This window comes from Globicephala melas, chromosome 16, assembly GCF_963455315.2.
Source record: "Globicephala melas chromosome 16, mGloMel1.2, whole genome shotgun sequence".
In the NCBI taxonomy this organism is placed as follows: domain Eukaryota; kingdom Metazoa; phylum Chordata; class Mammalia; order Artiodactyla; family Delphinidae; genus Globicephala; species Globicephala melas.
This window is the reverse complement of record NC_083329.1, coordinates 45931456-45950726: the sequence shown is the minus strand read 5'-3', so window position 1 is coordinate 45950726 and position 19271 is coordinate 45931456. Positions and strand designations below refer to the sequence as shown.

General features: G+C 40.6%; 1 protein-coding gene across 3 annotated transcripts in view; it reads right to left on the bottom strand.

The window, feature by feature from the left end:
• Positions 1–19271, bottom strand: part of ERCC6 (ERCC excision repair 6, chromatin remodeling factor) — a 75479-nt gene that overhangs the window by 32278 nt on the left and 23930 nt on the right. For all 3 annotated transcript variants that reach the window (XM_030847654.2, XM_060286249.1, XM_060286248.1), the window contains exons 6-7: positions 11883–12011; positions 6632–6790 (exon numbers count right to left, since the gene is read on the bottom strand). In XM_030847654.2, the coding sequence (XP_030703514.1) occupies positions 6632–6790; positions 11883–12011 (288 nt within the window). The remainder of the gene's footprint in view (positions 1–6631; positions 6791–11882; positions 12012–19271) is intronic.

Sequence of the window (19271 nt, the reverse complement as noted above, 5' to 3'; positions counted from 1 at the left end):
GAGTGCAGGTATTAAGAGGAGACACCAGCTACTACACATCAAAAGATAATGTCTATAGTAAAGTAAAAAAATCAAACAAACATTACCTAACAAAAATACTTTTCTCTCTCCTTCCAGATTAGTGAAGGCATTGTACAGTATATCTTAACCTAAGTGAACGTAAGAGTGTCTTCAATTGGTCTGAAGCTTTATAGTCTACCAAGAGTTCTCACCCACAAGATTTCAATCAATCTCACAGCCTCGGGAAGCAAGCAGGACAGAAATCCTGCGGTGTTCGGGGCCGCTGAAGGCTGCTGTGCCCGAGGCCCCCTGGTTACCAGGAGATGGAGCAAGGCCTCAAGTCGGTCTTCTGATCGCTGCAGCCTGCTCTTCCACTACATGGTGCTGCTCTCTTCTCCACGTGATAAAAAACAAGTGGGTGAGCATTTCTTCCAGAAAGCCCAGGCCAACGGAAGGCAAGCCGCTCAGTTCTTGTGTAAAGCAGCTGAGCACTACGTGGCAAGAGCTTTAACAAGAGTCGCATGTTGACCAAGCGATCCCAAGACAAACATTTGTGTACTGCGACACATACTGTAGCATTATTTATACTGTGGAAAAAGTGGGCGCTGCCTGAACGTCTGTAAATAAGAGAAGGGCTGAATAAACCACCTTTACTACAGCACTACAGGCTGGTGGTTAGGAGCACTGCCTGGGTCTGAATCCCAGCTCTGCACACACTAACGGAACCTCAGCTTTTCATCTTAAAATAATAACAGTAGTGATCATACCATTTATATGAAGATTAAATCAACATCTATAAAGTGCTTAGAACAGAATACAGTAAATACTATTAGGGTTTGTTAAATAAGATGGAATATAATATAACCATTAAAATCGTCTTTGAAAAATATTTAAAATCTGGAAGATGCTCATAAGTCTTTTAAAAAACCAAATTACTTATGGAATCACCCCAATTCACTTACACATAGGTAGCCAGTAAACTGGTCACGGCCCCCTCTCTCAACATCCACATCTCCCCTCTCTCCTTCCAAACAGAACCACAATTTTGTGCAGGTATCCCCTCTTCCTTCCCAGACGTGTACTCGATGGGACTCTGATCACTGTCTGGCTATGGCGAAGAGGGGAGAAGCCAGAATCATAGCTTGTCTGTCAGCACACAGTGTTCCCCTGGCGACAATCACCTGTCCACTGAGGGGCGTGGGAAGACTGGCTTGCTCACGGTTAAGGAAGGATTTACACTCTAGGTCGGGGAGAGCTTCCTCTCTTGGTCTCTCCTGCTGCATGTGAACAAGGACATACAGTGCAAGGAGATCTTATGACCACAAGAAGAATTGGCATCAGGAGAACCCGGGCCCCTGATGACATCCCTGGGCTGCTTCTGATCATGCTGTGTGTACAGCCTACCCCCTCTGTAGGTATGTGAACATTTAACCCAATTTGAGGCCAAGATTTTTTTACCTGAAGTCAAAATATCCTGATCCACTGTACACCGTAGGCACCTGACTGAATCAGTACCATCCTGCCTTCCTTCCCTCCGGTTACCACGGAACAGGTGTCCCTTTTCTTGTCTGAGCCCATACCCCCGCTACATCAATGTTCCTACTACTAGAGTTGCTTCATCCTCAGTCCTGCTGGGAGATGGGTATCCATGAAATGGAAACTAAGCAAAGTCAAACTAACTATGGGAATCTCTTCAACACTAGACTCACGCTCAGCTCATGCCACCAGAGGCAACTGGGAGCCAAGACTGACAGAGGAAACTGGAGCCTACCTTCTCACTCATCCTGGAGCAGAGTCACTGGCACCTTTTAAACTGTCATTCTCCGCCCCCTACCTTTTTCTGCCCAATGAGGATACTGCATATCTGAAGCTAGATCCACTGCACACACTTTCCCCATGCCATCTCATTAACTCCCAGTCTCAATTACTGTCTCTGCACTGATGATGCACATCTAGGTCTCCAACCCCAATCTCCTTCCTGAACTCCAAAGTACCACATGCCTGGATGTCCAACTGCCGGCTGACCTCTCCACTCAGATGTCCCCACGGCACCACACGTCATCCTCTCCCCACCTGGCCCTCCTACCGTGTTTCCTAATCCAATGGAAAGAACTGTCACCCATTCTCCAGGTACCCCAGTTGGAAATCCGGGCCTCTGCCCCTCTCCTGTTCTCCACTGTATCCAACCTGTACTGAGTTCACGTCACATCTACCTCCTAAATCCCTCTCAAAGTTACCCTGTCTCTCCATCTACACTGTTAACACTCCACTTCTGGCCACTGTCATCTCTTACCTGGGTTACTGCACTTTCCAGGACGATCATTTCAAGAAAGCAAAATCTGAACACCTCATCCCTTTGCTTAAGAGCCTTTTCCTGTTTGTCCCCTGCTCTCGAAACAGTCCAAACACCTCACCCTGGCATATGAGACCAGGAGGATCTGACCTCGGCCCACCTCTTCAGCCTCTCCTCTCTCAGGGCCCCTACCCCGACACTGGCCCGGTGGTTCAGCACTCCCCCACCAGCACCGCCTTCAGTTCCTACAAAGTGCATACTCCCCTGACCTCTCAGCCTTCACCTTGTCCCTTCTTGCCCTCTTCTCCTAGCCACCTGTCCATCAGCCCGCAGTTTCTTCCCTTCCCGTCCCTTTCTCTCCAGGTAGGTCAAGGACCCTTCCCTGGTGCATCCACACTCGTTAGGACCCCACATTAACCCTGTCATAACGCATATCACCCTTACTGTAATTGTCTGCTAGATCCTTCCTAAGGTCCTTCAGGGTACAGGGACAGCCTCTTCTTCAAACGATCTCAATGTCTAGACCACAGGAGGTAATGAATAAATACTGGCTTTATTAAATGAAAACTTTTTTTAAAGGGTGGAATAAATTGTATTGAAACGTTAAAAGAGATTATTTCTGAGTTAGGGGATCCTGAGTGATTTTTATTTTCTTGTTACGGTTCAATAAATGATTCCTGAACTTAAAATTTTTTGTAAACTAGAGTAAATCACACAGTACTTGAAATATTAAAAATAATCTGCACAACTGAAAAATACCTTGTGGTCTAGTAGAAAAACAAGCCACAGCCTAAATGAGGCTTACCCTTATAATACTGCAACATAACGAAATGCCTCCACCCACTCTAAATCCTCCCAACCTCCAGCTACAGTCACTGCCCCTGCCCCCTCTGCTCCACAGCATGGGCTCAGATTGCAAGAAGCCAGGTGCTGACACTTCCTGAAGAATTCCCAAGCCGTGCTCTGCTCCTCCCCAAGGGCAGGGCCCATGCAAGAGCCCCTTCAAACTCCCTGGGGAGAGCATGACTCTGCCCTGGCCCCTTCCTTGACAATATTCCTTTCTAAAAGGATTAAATGCACCAACTTCTTTATATCCTCCAAGGGGAATTAAAGAGAGTTATCGTCAATATGCACTTAGCAGGGATTAGGAAACAACCAATCAAAACCCATCTAAAATATTTAAAAACAAATTCACTTTCAAATAAACATAAATAGGTACCTATGCTTTTGGAGGTTATATAGTGTTTGGGCTCTTTTTATAACACACTCTCTGCCAACCGCCACAATGTCATTTAAGGCCAATATTTTATTCTGGCTGAACATCTAACTGGCATTATTATGCCCTTCAATTTCTGCCACTCTATTAGAAGATTACAGAGGTTTTCACACAGAGTGGGAATCTAGGAGCAGACCTAGATCGTCCCTGAACCACAGAAGGGGCAATCAAACCCATTAACAGTCACTTCAACTGCACCACTCTTCCCCAACCCTCAATCCCGTGAGATGAGTGTAAGAAATGGCTAAATGTACTGGAGTGATTAGCATCAATTACCAAACTGGCTACAATTCTTTTCATCTCTGATTATCACTGACTACCTAATGAGTCTACGACAAGCCAACGGCTCCATGGTCAAATATTTCAACCTGCAGGATGGAAATCTGCCATTCATAGCCTTGAATTTACCAGGAATTACAAAGTAAAAACATTTACCTTTGAAAGTTTATTACCTTTTTCAGGCCATTTATTTGTAACTAGGAATTTCCTAAATGATATCCAAGACTTCAGAGTATTAACTGAAGTCTGAAAGGTAAATAATTTATTTCCTCTCCATCACAAAATTCAGGGGGCCTATCATTATAATATGAATGGCCAAGTGAAAAGAACGTAGTGTATACAATATGAACTGGGAACACAACAACTAGTATAGATGTTTATTATCCACATGTAAATGTAAATATGCTTTTCCCTCTTTTTTAAAAACACACATATAAAACACATTAAAGAAACAAAAATTAAAAACTTCTTTTACCAGGAAATTCCTTCCTGGTATCCCAGAGACTTCCATGGTTTCAGGGACCGTTGACCTTAAAATTACAACACTAAGACCATCTCAAATCAGGGCCCCCAAAATCTACAGCTTGCAAGAGTTCATAGGAAACGTACATAGCCCATGAAGCAATGCTGGCTCATGCAGAACTTCGTTTGACTATGCATCTGGGTAGCTTTCTTTAGGACGTAAACACAGAGGAGGACTCCAAGTTCATCTAGTTTCAGAGGAGGACACAGTAGAAATTGTGAGAAAAATGTCATACAATTTGCTCTGGCACGTGCACGTGGAAGGGACCAAGCTCCTCCGTACACCTCTATTCATAAAGAGCTCAGTTGTTTGGCTGATATGAACTGCATTCTGGGAAGCCACTTCTACCAATACTATTCTAATAAGGACGATCTGGGCTATAATCCAACATGCCACACTATTTCATTATGGAAAAGAGGAGATGCGCATTGATAGTTAATTGATTACAGCTGCTGCTCATTATTAGCCCTCACTTCACTCCTAGTAGGATTGTCATCACTCGAGAGAGCACGTTTTAATTTTTTGACCAAAACTACACTGCAGGGATGACTTTAGGTTTCCTAGGCCCAGCATATTAGACTCCACACAAGTTTCATGGTAACAGGAAGGGAAGAAAAGAGATGGGAGATAAGAAAATCCCAGAAATCATTTAAGGAAAGAAAGACAGTCTTAGAAACTAGGGCAGCTTAGGGCATTCTAGTTAACAGAAACAAAAACAAAACAAAACAAAAAAAAAACAAGAGAAGCAGAGCCAAGCCTACCAAAGAGCTTATTTAGAACAGAGAAAGCATTTTTTAAATGGTGAACTAATGACATACATAGATAAGAAAACCCTAAATGCCCACTTTCAACTCTGACTCTTCCACTGGGATGGAATGTTTTCACATGAAATGTAACAGAATTCCAATATCTGAAGAAAAAACTCTGCTTCAACACAACTTCCTTGTAATAACAACGGAACATTTAGTATTTAAAAATCTCCAAATACATTTTTCCCTTCCTAACGCTATATAAGTATTTCTAAAATATTCTAAAACTTCAGTACGGCTCCTGGTAAGTGTGGATCTGCTAAATTAATGAAAAGAGTAAGGAATAAAAGCAAAGCAATAGACTTTGAAGATTTTAAAAAAAGTTCTTTACTCAATAGTTTATGGTTCGTATCTGGCTCTCTCGCAAACATTTCTCTGACAATGAACCAGCGTGCGGGGCAGTAACTCTCTGCTGTTGCTGCCTTCAGGCACGCTGACACTCTTTTAAAGGGATCGCCGAATCACATCTTGTGAGTGCCTGAGGTTTCCAGGACACAAGCACCTGGTAAGTATCTTGCTGGTACTCATTAGGTCAGCCTGTTGGAATCCAAGGACATCTTCGATCACCTGGGCTCAAGATTAAAGATCCCACATAATTTACCTAGCATTATTTTTACCAATACTGATTGACAAAAAAGTCAATTTACAGCTTAAATACGGAAAAGCTCGCTGGATTTCAAGATAAACTATTTCAGTCCTTCCACACAGAACAAATGTAGTTTAAATGCTTCTTCTTTCAGAATATTAAAGTTTTAATAGTTTATTTAAATTCCTAAAGAGAATAAAGATTACAACCTAAAAATATTTTTGTATCATTTTACAGTCACTTGGGCTTTGGCTTTAGAATTTATATAAAGTTATTAAAGACTAGGAGAAGAAGTAGAAAGCATAGTGAGCAAATACGTAGCTTCATTAGGAAAAAAAAGCACTATCTATAAAAGCTATCACGCGTAATTGATTATAAAGGAAATTCTCCAAAGCTTCAACTTTCCCCATGAATAGACTTTGTACTTACTGTAATGCTCACCCGGTCTCCTGCCAGAACAAATATTTTAATGTAAAATTTAATAAGTGGAACTGAAGATATTATGTCTAATTTAAAATTCCATATTGTGTAAACTACTGATATTAACATAACTGAGTTTGTAAACAATCCATTTGTAGAAGCTAACCTTAGACACTGTATTGACCCAAAATATCTAGTGGGGCTCATCTGCAAAATGAAGCATCAATGCCTGGAATTCATTAAAAGTGTTACATGTTTAATTTCTCCTGCCCTACAGCTCCATTGTCTCGTAAAAATTTTCCTTTGATGTCCCCCACTAAAAGAATTAAAGGAATATTGTAATTGAAATGTCATCAATAATTCACAAGACCCTCCTCCACAGCAATACATCTGATGAAATATTAATTGAGCTCCACAGACTGACAGTCTGCAGAGGAGCACTTGCCTGTAATTTGAACCACGAGTCCTGATCTTGCTGTAGCTCAGACCTGCCAAGAAGGCAATTATCTGGATGGTCTTGCCCAATCCCATTTCGTCTCCCAGAATTCCTCCTGCCTGCTGGCAGTGCAATTCCCACAGCCACCTAACACCTGTCTGCTGGTACCTACAACAACAAACACCAACAAGAAAAAGAAAATGGCAAATGGTGGATAATACAGATCATAACAGAAAGTACTCATGAATTAATCATTTAGTGAGGTTCTAGTACCAGTCAGAGAAACATGCCGGATGTGTGTTTTACATGAGTATTATATTTATAAGGTCATACATTTTTGATTACCTAGGCATAAAAATCACAAATTTTTCTTTATAGAACATTAACACATTTCTAATTAAACTGATAGATAGGGTAATTAGGGACTATTTCATTTCTTTTTCAACATTAGAAATAGCTTGGTAAACAAGCATAAACTTATTATCTTTTATTCAATATCCTTCTGGAAAAAACTGCAAATATTTTTAGTTACACAAAGTTCCAATAATTTTTCTATGAAAAGATGCATTAACATTTACTTTTTCCATCTGAAAAGCTTCAAAAAGCAGGACAGAGAACACTACAATTTACAGTATACACTGTTGAAAAGTCACTTGGTAATCATATTATCTTTTTATAGGAAAAATTAAATTAAATTTTAAGGCCATAAACAAGTCTGAATAACAGGGCTGCTCACAAAATTAGTACATATGATTCTGTCATATTACTAGCAGATGCAAAAAAAAAAAAAACCCAACAGTTTAAAGACTCAACAATACAAAAGGTCTTTTAATATTTTAAAGTAGAACTTGATTCAGGGACTTTATCATAGATACAAAAAGGTCAGAGCTATTAAAATCTTAAATAAGGAGTACAGGTCAAAAAGCAATAATATATTCCCCTCTAAAAACAAAAAAAGAGTTGGTATTTGCCCTTCTCCATCAATGGTATGTCTAATTCAATAATCTAAAAATGAAGTTAAAAAGGGAATAATGCAAAAAGCATTTTTGAGAGTGAAAGATTTAACACTATGGAATGGTATGAAAATTATATGCCACATAAAAAAATCTAGAGCAAAAAACACTTAAAAGACAATGATGGGCTTCCCTGGTGGCGCAGTGGCTGACAGTCCGCCTGCCAATGCAGGGGACACAGGTTCATGCCCTGGTCCGGGAAGATCCCACATGCTGCGGAGCGGCTGGGCCCGTGAGCCATGGCCGCTGAGCCTGCGCGTCCGGAGCCTGTGCTCCGCAACGGGAGAGGCCACAATAGTGAGAGGCCCGCGTACTGCAAAAAAAAAAAATGAAAGCTAAAGAATTTTTTTTTTTTTGAAAGAAAATACCAAGGCTAGTGAGCTGCACACCTTAAAAGGAGGTGGTTTTGTTGCTGTTTTACTGCCCAGATGTTTTTTACTCTTTGGTATGTGATATGTCTACCTAAAATCTCATTGTGGATTTCAGTCCCTGTCAAACTAGGTTTATTTACTCTTCTCCTAGTAAGTATGTCATAATTAACTTTCCCCCAGTATTCTGCAAATCAATTCCAAAAGTTTGACTCTAGCTGTTGCCATTATTATCTATCATATAAGGAAAACTTTGAGTATTTTGCTGCTTAAGTTTGCTAATTATAATATACACACTCAATATGTACCCTGGACGAGAGGATTTAAAATCCAAACACAGTGAAGTCTACTATGGATAAAAGATCATTTAATTTGGGATGAAGGACAAATTCTATTTAACACGTGGTATATAATCAGAAAATAAAAGCTACCAACCATTTAAGGGGCCTACTGCTGGGGAGGCACCTGGTCAGGTGAGGTTTGGATACAACCTCACAACCAGCCCACACAAAGAGGATCAGCCCATTTTACAGTTAGGAAATGAAGGCACAGAGAGGTTAAGTAACTTGCTAAAGGTCACACCGCTAGAAAAAAAAATGAGCAAGTCAGAACTGAAATCCAGAACCTCTGATTCCAAAGCGATTCCACTTTGGAGACCAGCAGTTCTCAACCAGGGATGGGGGTAAATGGGGGGTAAAGAGGGTATTTTGCTCCCTAGGGGACACTGGACAATACCTAGAGACATTTTTGGTTGTTACAACTGGGAAAGTGCAAATGTAATCTAGTGGGTAGAGCCCAGAGATGCTGCTAAACACCCTACAATGCACAGAATAGTCCCTACAACAAAGAATTATTCAGCCCAAAATGTCAGTTGTGCTGAGAATGAAAAATCCTGATCTAAAAATAAAAGTTGGTCATGAACTACTTACACTGGACTAATCTCAGCTATGGAAAAAGATGTAGTCCAAAAAGCTCCCCCAAAAAACTGATGTACGTTCAGAATCACTAAATTCCAGTCAATCAGCCTCCTTTTACTGAGGTACAGAACAATTATGAGACCAGCTCCTCCGGGCAGAGTAGGGGCCAAAATCTCCCAGTGGCCATTCCAGTGTTTTCCCACTATACAACACTGCCTCCACCCAACACAGGTCCAACCCCTCTCTCTGTTTGGGGCCAATCAACTTAAGGAATCAAGAGAGGGACAATCGAGAAATCATGAAAGGAATAAAAACTGGTGACCAGCATGGTATCCCAGAGGGAGTTAGGACATCTGCATTCTAGGTGACTCACGAGAGGCAGAGACGCTGTGCTAGATGTTTCCTCATCTACAGATGTAATGTCCAAGGGCGTTCACACAGTGTATGGTTGTGCGTATAAGACGATGAACAACACTAAAGAAATGACTTCAGGAAAAATATCTACCAGGCAGCCCTGTAAGTCACATCCTACATGGAAACGCCCAACCACAGCTGGGGACGTTGTATAAAGATGGTGAAGAGCGGCTCTCTCTTTCCATGAAGGCCCTCAGGCTGCACGAGCACACTGATTGGTAGGCATGTATCACTGCATGAGGAGTTAGGGGGTCTGGGTTCTGGTTCCAGCAGTGTCACTAACTGACTCAGGCTTTGTTGCTTTAAGTTCCTAATAATAAACACTGTAAAACAATTACATACTTTAAATGAAAGCAGGCTACGGAATTCAGTTTTCAGAACCTTTGAAGACATAAAAATTACTCTTTAGGAAAAGTTAAAAGATTTTTACAAACTACTGTGTAAGAGTTAAGAAATTACTGTACTCTGCTTCCCCCATGAAACTGAAGCGTCACAAAATAACCACAGATAATGGGTATATCTTGGCATTGTCACATTAACCCAAGATTGCATTTACTAGTGTGGCTAAAAGTAAAGTTGCAAGACTGAATTTTGTCATCTGATTGCTACATCACACAGTCAAATACATTTTCCGGGCAAACTTTCAAAACAGAATTTTAAAAGTTAACCATGATCTTGCAGAAAACAGCACTTAAACAGATAACTGTACCTGCTGACTCCCTTGCGTACAAATATACCCTGTTAATTTAATTCCACAGAGTGCGGTAAGTACAGTAAAAATAGATCTACAGCTTAAAATTAAATTGGCCTGGCTAAAACTTAATCATGAAAGAAAAATGGAGACTCTACCAATCCTATTACTTTTTTTTTCATGTAGCAGAATAAAAGAAACAGAAGTTTCATAACATTTATGAACTATTTAAAATCCTGTTTTTGAGAGATGAAAAATGAAAACAACAAAATACTTTCCAGGAATGTGCAATTAAGACAAATTTTTTTAAAAAACCGTGCATTTACGCTAACTCCAATAGGGTTAGCAGTCAATACACTAAATCCTATATACCCCGGGAAGCCAAGTTCGGTTCTATTAACTGTGAAACTCCTTTGCTAGAAAATACCACATTTATACAAAAATGCACATTCAACTTGATTCTTGAGGATATCTGCCAAATCACTTAATACTCATGTAGAAGCATCCTGTCTTTGTGAAACCAATTTAATCTATAATCTGGGTATTCCTTTTGCTAGTTTAACACTGATACTATTTGGCGTGTTTCTTAATAAGCAATCACTTTAGAGACGATGAAAAGAGCTGCCAATAAATATTATCTTTATGTACCTTTCCATAGTTAAATTTTCATTTGGGAGAAGCAATAAACACAGTAGCCACCTCCCCAGGCTATAAAACAGCTACAGAAATTACCAGAGATTCAGGTTTGAACTTCTTTACAGTTCTCCTGTCCAGTACGGCAACCCAACCAAGACGGTTCACAGATTTAGGATTCAGCTTTCCTATTATGTTTAGTGGGATAAAATAACCACTCCCTTTGTCCCCTCCAACCCAGGAGAAAAATTAAAACTATAATAAAAGCTCTTCGAGAGGAAATATAAAAAGCATGCTCTTTTTAAGTAGACATCTTGCACAAGTTTAGGGCATGGCTGACAGCTGAATCTATGAAGGAGATTAAACATAACCATCTCAAAGAAAGAAGTTTACATCCTGCACCCGACTACCAAGTGATGATACAAGAGACAGAAAGAAGCTATTTAATGCTTTAACTTCCTATATGCATCGAGGAAGCCTTCCTAAAGCACCTTGTTTAGTAAATCCCAGGAGGACTGAGATTGACAACGTGGCTCAGTATTTACATTCATCACGGAGACTCGCCTGGACCTTGTAGGCTATAGGCACGCATCTATCACAGGGCATCCGGTTATATGCAACCCTGGGCCACTTGACATATGAAACATAGTCGGTTTCAAACAGCAACGCAACCCTGAAGCTGTTTGCCTGTATCTTCTCTTTTGGTATCAGAATAACATCTACAGGAAATGTTTACATATACATCTGGTCAGCTCAAAAGTATTACACCCTTAGGTACAGTATAGGACACTCAGAAAAATAACCTCTACGCAGTTTTTTATTTCAATATAGAAGTAAAAACCTCTCCAATATTGATTTTAATAAGCAAGTCTTCTTAATCTGATTTAGAAGTTAGAGGTTTGGCCCCTTAAAATTGCTAAGAACGGCAACAAAAAAAGAACTCGATGTAGACAGCTTTTAAATGTAGCTTTTAGTCTGCTGAGACAGGTCCACACAGATTCATCAGTTTATAAACAGACCCGATGCGCACTTTAGTCAATTTATTACCGTCTAATTTTAATGAACAGCATGTGGCTAAAATTTCATTTGACAGTATCTGTGTTTGCAATAAATTGCTGCAAGTACCTTAAGGGCCCACAGGTAAGTACTATGTAGCTCCTAAAATATTAATTTGTACACAATGGCTTGATGACAGATGTAAAGGAAGGAACACATGGCACATACTTAAAAAGCTTTTTGAACAGAAAACCCGGCACTTTAAAACCTTCGTCAAATTCGGCATCACTTTCCTCAGAATCATCTTCAAGCCTCAGACTCTTCTCTTTGTCCTGCAGTCGCAGTTTATTCCATCTCCTACCGTGAAAACAAAAACCACATTTCCATTATTTTGGTTCCAAACCAGGTTAAAATAGATAGTTCTAAGTAATACACAGGAAAAAACAGACAAAATTGAACAGTCTTTTAGCTTTCTGCTGCCATCATTACCCAAAACACTGATATTCAAAGGAAAAAAAAAAAACCAACTGATTCTCTTTTCCTTCCTCCTCAATTCAATTCTCATTTGAATTATTATAGCTGCTCTAGAAATATTCCTGTAAGGTCTCATTTCATTATCAAAACTACTTGCTCCTCTCCTGGCATACCCTAAAGGGAAAATTTCTCTGCTAGTTCCTAAGATATATGAACTTAATTCTAGAAAAGAGTCAGTGAAAATTTCAATATAACTAAATTTATAGATACTAAACGTCATAGCTCCAAAATGACAACGTAAGAAGAAATAAATTTTATTTATAATTACTATTTCTGTGCTAAAGATATGATGGTCATAGCATAAAACAGCACATCTTGAACATAAAGCAAATTTTTGGTCAAAATTACTATATATCAGATTCACATACTGATGACTTAATTAAGGGGAGGCATCAACAATATAAAGGACCGATAATTATACCACTGAGGAAAAAATGTGTCCACTAAATAAAACCTAAGTTATAAATTTAGTTACATGATGCTTTTCAGACGCGAAATAAGATGAACATTTATATTTCAGAAGGGTGACGCCATGTATGCATAACAAAAGAAACGTCTGAAGATCTGAAAGTATTAGCAATACAGCAAGGCTGTTGGGAAGGTACAGCCATTTAGCCAGACTAATTTTGCACCTATATAACTATAATGGACACTGGGGTCACAAGTGGGGAAAAAAAGTCAACAGCCTCATATTCTAGTCACTTCCATAATAAAAGGATGGCTTTTTTCAGTATGCATGCAACTGACACTTTGAATTTCACAAAATGTGGAAATGAAATAAAACAATAACACAGATAAATGCCTTCCAAGTAAAAAGCTCACAGGAAGGGAATGAGAACAGCAACACAGTAAGAAGGCATTTCTCTGCCACTGACTATGCAGGAGTAATAGAGAAAGTGTGAGGGAAGGTAAAGGAGAACATGGAAGGATGATACCGCACACCCTGCCCAGTTGGAGGAACGATATGTTTTCCAGCACCAACTACCAAATCAGCACAGAGGCCAAACACAGCCCCGTGCACTAGATGCTGGAGGACCTTTAAAGCACGTCCTCTGATAAATTCTGGTCTTGTTGAAAATTTCAGCTCTTCAGAGTAAGGAAAGGAAGGGCTAGCTGAGGATCAGTAAGGAAGAATTGGTTGGTGATTTGAAACTGCTTCGCAGGGCACTAAGAGAACCTATAAATGAGCAGTGCTGGTGATTTCCAGAGAACAGCCAACGAAAGAGACAGTATGGCCAAGTCTAAGGAAACAGCTGTCACATAACCATAAGGTTTAATATGTGACAGTCTTTTTATGGGAAAAATGTAATGGCCTTTTTGTGCTTAACTTCTAAAGGTGATCTCTTTCTCCCTTTTATTTGTATTTTTCTTCCTTAAAATCACCATGCAATTGATGAAATGAAATGCCTCTAAGTGGCTATAATAGTCTCTGCTACTCTTCTGAGTTCCACATTATCTACAAATTTAGGTAAGTGCAGTGGTTCTCAACAGGGGGCAATCTGGCCATCCTCCGAGGGCAACCCCCTCACCCCCACCCCAGGGTAACGTGACGTCTGCAGACATAACTGGTTGTTACAACTGCTGAGGGGGAGGGGAGAAACACTACTAGCATCTAGCAGGTAGAGGCCAGGATGCTGCTGAACAACCTACAACGTCCAAGACAGTCCTCCACAACAAAATGTTATCTGGTCTCAAACATCAGTGTGTCAAAGTTGAGAAACCCTGGTATAAAGGTAACCCTTACCATTGGAACTTAGAAACCCAAATGATGTATAAACGTTTTCCTAATGTATATATCTGAATTCCTGCTTCTCACTATCTGAAGTTTAGCAAGCAGGCAATTTCAGATAATGAGACAGTCCTCAGTACCCACATTCTTACCATCAGAGCTCAGAACCAAACACCTGCATATTAAAAGATAATTGTTTTTAGCGAATATGTGGATAATACAAATTTTGTGGAAAAATCACAAAACCTATCACAGCCACTTAAGAATACTTCATTGTGCAACTACTCAAAAATAATTGTACAGGAAGAAAAAGAAAAACAGAAGATCCTGGCTTAACAAGTTTGACACAATGAGGTTGTGAAATATCTTACATACAGGAGTACGACACATTACCCTCCATTGATAAATGATAGCTATTACCTTAGACTTAGCCAGTTAGTCTTTGTGGCTGTTAAATTTCCCACCGCATCACTCTGTTTCAACAGATTTTCAGCTTCCTCCTCCTCCCTCCCTTCTAAAACATACAGGCATCATGTCGCCACAGAACACACAGCACCTAGGAAACCACATAAGCCACTACAGAAATGACTGCATTCCAGTGCCTTCCGCTTTGTAAAGAAAGATGAAAAGAGACAAATGTTTATTCAGTTTGGCTAACAGATGACTAAAGGTGGTGGGGAAAAATCATTATTGCCTACAAGTATTTGTATCATTGTAAAGACAAATCGCCCCAGTAGAATCATATACACATATTAAAGACAGAGAGTACCAGGGTTACAAAACCACATGCATGTGTGGCTCAGGCTAAGAGATTCTCCTGGTATAGAAAGCAGTAATTCCTCATGTGGTTTACAGCCAAGAGACCTGACCGTCTAACCCGCGCACGCTGAAGCAGGGCAGCACCAAGTGCTGGTTGACAAGAAGTACCACGTGGCACACGATGGGGGGTGGAGGAGGGCCAGATTCACCTGAACTCTGAGAGAAACAGATGCCTTTCCCATCCCAGATGCTACCAGGGTCTAAAATTGCCCTCTTTAGTGTGCTTAACTCGCTGGTCCTACAGCCTGGCAGGCCAAGCGACCTGTCCAGCCAGCAGGTGTAAAGGGGGATGAATGAAGCGGGTCTGACACATGCAGTGAGCACAGGCCCAAACCCTCAGACTCAGACGGTCTAGAATCAAATTCTACTGCCATGTATTAGCACTTTAGCCCTCAGCAAGCAACTTAACCTCTTTAGCATCTAAGTTTCCTCGACTCTGAGACGGGGGAACAGCGGCATGTACTTCACTGGATTTAGGGGAGAATTAAATGAGGTGCCACATAGAAAGCACTTAGCACAAGCCTAGAATATAACAGGTGCTTAATGAATTAATGTTATTATATATAATCATATCTACTTAATGAAATCCTCACACAACCCTGAGTGAACTATAATGTTCACTTACAAAGGAAGAAACAGAGGCAATGTATAGTCCAATACAATCTGCATGTGATAACGCAATGCACCACAAATGCTTGACGGAACTCCTGAACACGTATATTTGCACAAAAACTATGATATTAAATGGAGGCTCAGTAAATGACTGTGAATAGCATGATCACCATGAGTAACGACACCTAGTCAGCAGACGGTATCTGCTGGAATATCTCAATTTAAAAGTTCTATAACAGATTTGTAAACAGTAAATTGACATGAAGTATGGCCACGTTTAATGCAACAGTAACAAAAAGATAGCTACAGAATGACCTAAAACTGGTTGGGGGCAAGTCAAAATTAAGATCTGGACCCCAGTGATCTGAAATCTTAAAACTCTGAAATGGCCTCGAAATGTCTAAATTCTGTTCTTTCGACAAATAAGCTAGACAGATTTTAAAAGTGGGGGCGGGGGGGGGTAAATAGTCCAATATTTACGTTTTTGGAAAAGAAATAACTTTTTCATGTTTTCTTTCCTCTCGTTTTAAAAGAGCCACACATGTAAGAGTCACAGCTGCAGCCACATAAAACCAAGTGGGCCTGGTGTTCTCTGGCAGCGTTTCCAACTCCCCACGCGACTGCCGTAGTCAGCCCGCTGCCGACTCCACTGGCAGCTACTCAGAGGAGAACCCAGTAATAAACATAAACTTACAATTCCAATCAGATGCAGGCAGGGCAAATGCTCCTTGGCTTCGCCACACTCACGCAGGAATGAGAAATCAGCCCAGGCTGTGGGACCTGGGGCTGATACTGCGATAATGATCTGTCAGAAGCAACGTGGACCCAGGGCCAAACTGCTAGCAACGCTGCACAGTCAGCTGAACTGCACCAGAAACATACGTCCTTCAGTTGTAACCTACAGGCACGCCTTGTCGATGGAACCCTTAGAATACACCTGAGAAGTTAATTTATTTTCGAAGGAGAATTTCCAGCATTTCAAGGATGTTCAAAAATGCCAGGGCAGAAAAACACAGCTAGCTGCCACTGTGCTGAAATTCAGAGCCTCCTCTCTGTGCATGTGCATGCCCCGTACTGTCCCCAACCTCTCTCCCCCACACACCTGTGTACCCTTCAGAGCTCTGCCCGAGTAGCACCTCTGGAAGAAGCCATCCCTGACCGGCCAGTTAGGCGTCGCATCCTCCAAGTAGGTGCCTTCCCAACACCATGGCACCTGGGCACACCTGACGTCTCCACTAGAACGCTAGCACCTACCAGAGTGTTAGCATCTTTTGAAATCCGTATCTGTCTCCCCCATTAGACTGAGGGAGACTGTCTCAGTCATTTTTGTATCTTTAGAGACTAGTATAATGCCCACCTCACAAGACGCTCAATAAATGCTCAGGGAATGAATGAATGAGGTTCTGAATTGGGCTGGGGATGAGGAAGACACCAGGGGTAGAGAAGCATGGCTTGAAAACGGTCAAAGTGGGTCCCTCAGAAATGGGTTCAAGAAACGCCCCGTTCTACCTCCTTTAGGGCCTGCCTCCTGCTGCATTCCTACCCCTTCTACATACATGACTTTAAAGTACTACTCCGAGCTGTAGCCACTGCCTAAACGTGGCTGGGCCCACTGCAAAGGAGGAGGCCTGGCAGAGGGTGACTGCAAAGCCAGGTGTTTAATTTAGAATTTTATAAGGAGGAAAAAAAAGGAGAGGAGGTTAAGCTCACTATGTTGAATGACAAAAATTTTGTAAGTTATTTTCAAGCCCTGATGTCTGTTTTTGGGGGGTTCCCAGGGGATTCACTTTGCAACAAGACTGGTTTTTGCACACCAGCTGATTGGAAGAAATCAGGAGTCCTGAGTTTGGGTCCAAGCCTCCCTAGGACCAGGTGGGAAAGGCTGAGCAAAAGGTTCGACTTTTTATGAAAGACTTGATCTTCTAGCAGAGGAAAAAAGAAGTTTAACTAGCCCTATATTTACATCACTAGAAAGGAAATAATGTTTCTAGTGTTCCCACTTTCATCTTTTTCTTTAATCCATACATATAATAGTCACAGCTGCAACCAAACAAAATGAGGTGAGTGTGTTATTCACTGGGAGGTTTTCTAACTCCTATAGTCCCTCAGACTCCAGGGGCGGCCATTAGAGCAGAACCCAGCAAAAAGCACAGATTTAAGATACCCACTGAGAAGGGAAAACCAGATGCAGGCCCATAACTAGTAAGGGGAGGTCCGAACTTTAGAAACATCATTTAACACCACTGTATTTGTCTCCTCGACCACAGTGAGCCAAATAATAGGTCCTTATAGGACTAAATGAGATAATATGTATACTATACCCTTTAGAAACTATTTTTTAATACTACATACATGTCAGATACTATCTTATAATTATGGGCAGGAGATTACACAAAAAAAAGTAAAATTGAGAAATTTTAGTTAACTGTAGGTTAAACGTGAATAAATAGTAACAAATGTCAAAACACTTGGAATCGCAATCTTGGGCAGGCAGGAGTTAAGTGCAGCCCCCAAGTCTAGAAGGCCATCATGCTACTGCACCTGTACTATCAGTCAAGATCAAGATTATCATGGTCACTCTAGGCACAATGTCCTACACACCTAGTACAGCAAGGAATGTGGAAACTAAGCCTTATAAGGCACAAGAGAAGCATCTGGAACACTGACCTCAGAACAGAGAAAATTGTGAGGAACCAAAGTGTAATCCTGACCTATCCACACTCAGAACCAATAAGCAGGCTGTGAGGTTGGAAGAATGCCCCCTGGGCAGACGTCTAGTGACCCCTAGTTTGTTCAAAGGAGAAATAATTTTTTATTTCTCCCCAAACAATTACTGATAATGTACTTATAGTCATATAGATATTTTATCACTAAGTGGACCTTAATCATACTAATAAAAAATGTATTAGAGGTAAGAAAAGCCTAACATCAAACAACACTAAGTTTATAACAGCTAATGAGTTGCCTGTGCATATTACATACAATTGTTAAAGTGCTTTTTACCTTGGAAGAACATCACATCTTCATACATATCAATACTTATATAAGCTCTTCCTCATGATTCTCACAGACCCTCTTACTGGCTTGATGGAATCTTTGTAGTAAATGTTTTACCTAGTGGGCATGCAAATAACAAGAGAAGCTAATATTTGTTGATTGTCTGACATTTGCCAAATATCTTAGATGTATTACCTTTTGTAATCCTCCTATCACCCTTGAAGAAGGTACTGCTAAGATCCCCATATACAAATGGGGAGATATACAAGACCTCATAGCTATTAGGGGAGACTGGCATTCTGACGCCATGGCCTGTGATTTCTACCCCCTATGCCATATATTACCTCCTTAAGTAACACTGGCTAGCTCTGGACAAGCTGTGTTTTGAAATTATATATACATATATATTATGTATACGTTTTTTAAATTTAGAGGCAGAAAACAAACTCTAAGTAATAATAACAACTAATGGTTACCAATGCTCACTGTGTGCTGGGCACTGTTCTAAGTATTTACATGTATTAAATAATTTAATCCTTACAACCCTATGAGACAGATACTATTCTTAATCCCTTTTTCACAATTAAAGAAAGGTAGGCAGGGACAGGTAAAGCAGCCTGCTCAAGATCACCAATGTGAAGATTCTAACCCGGAGTCTGTGCTCCTAACTGTTGCATAATCTTGCCTCTCAAAAAGTATTTTCAAACTTCCAAAATTCACCCCTTTGCTCATAGCACCAGCCAAAAGGTCAATAATCACCTCTTTAAATGCTATACAATGAAAATGAAATGCTATACAAAAAAAAAAATGAAAACAACTGCACAAGAGCAAATCAAATTATAAAACTTCAATTCAAATTTGTCTCAAAAAACATTAGTGCTAAAAGTTTGAGGAGATGGGCTTCCCTGGTGGCGCACTGGTTGAGA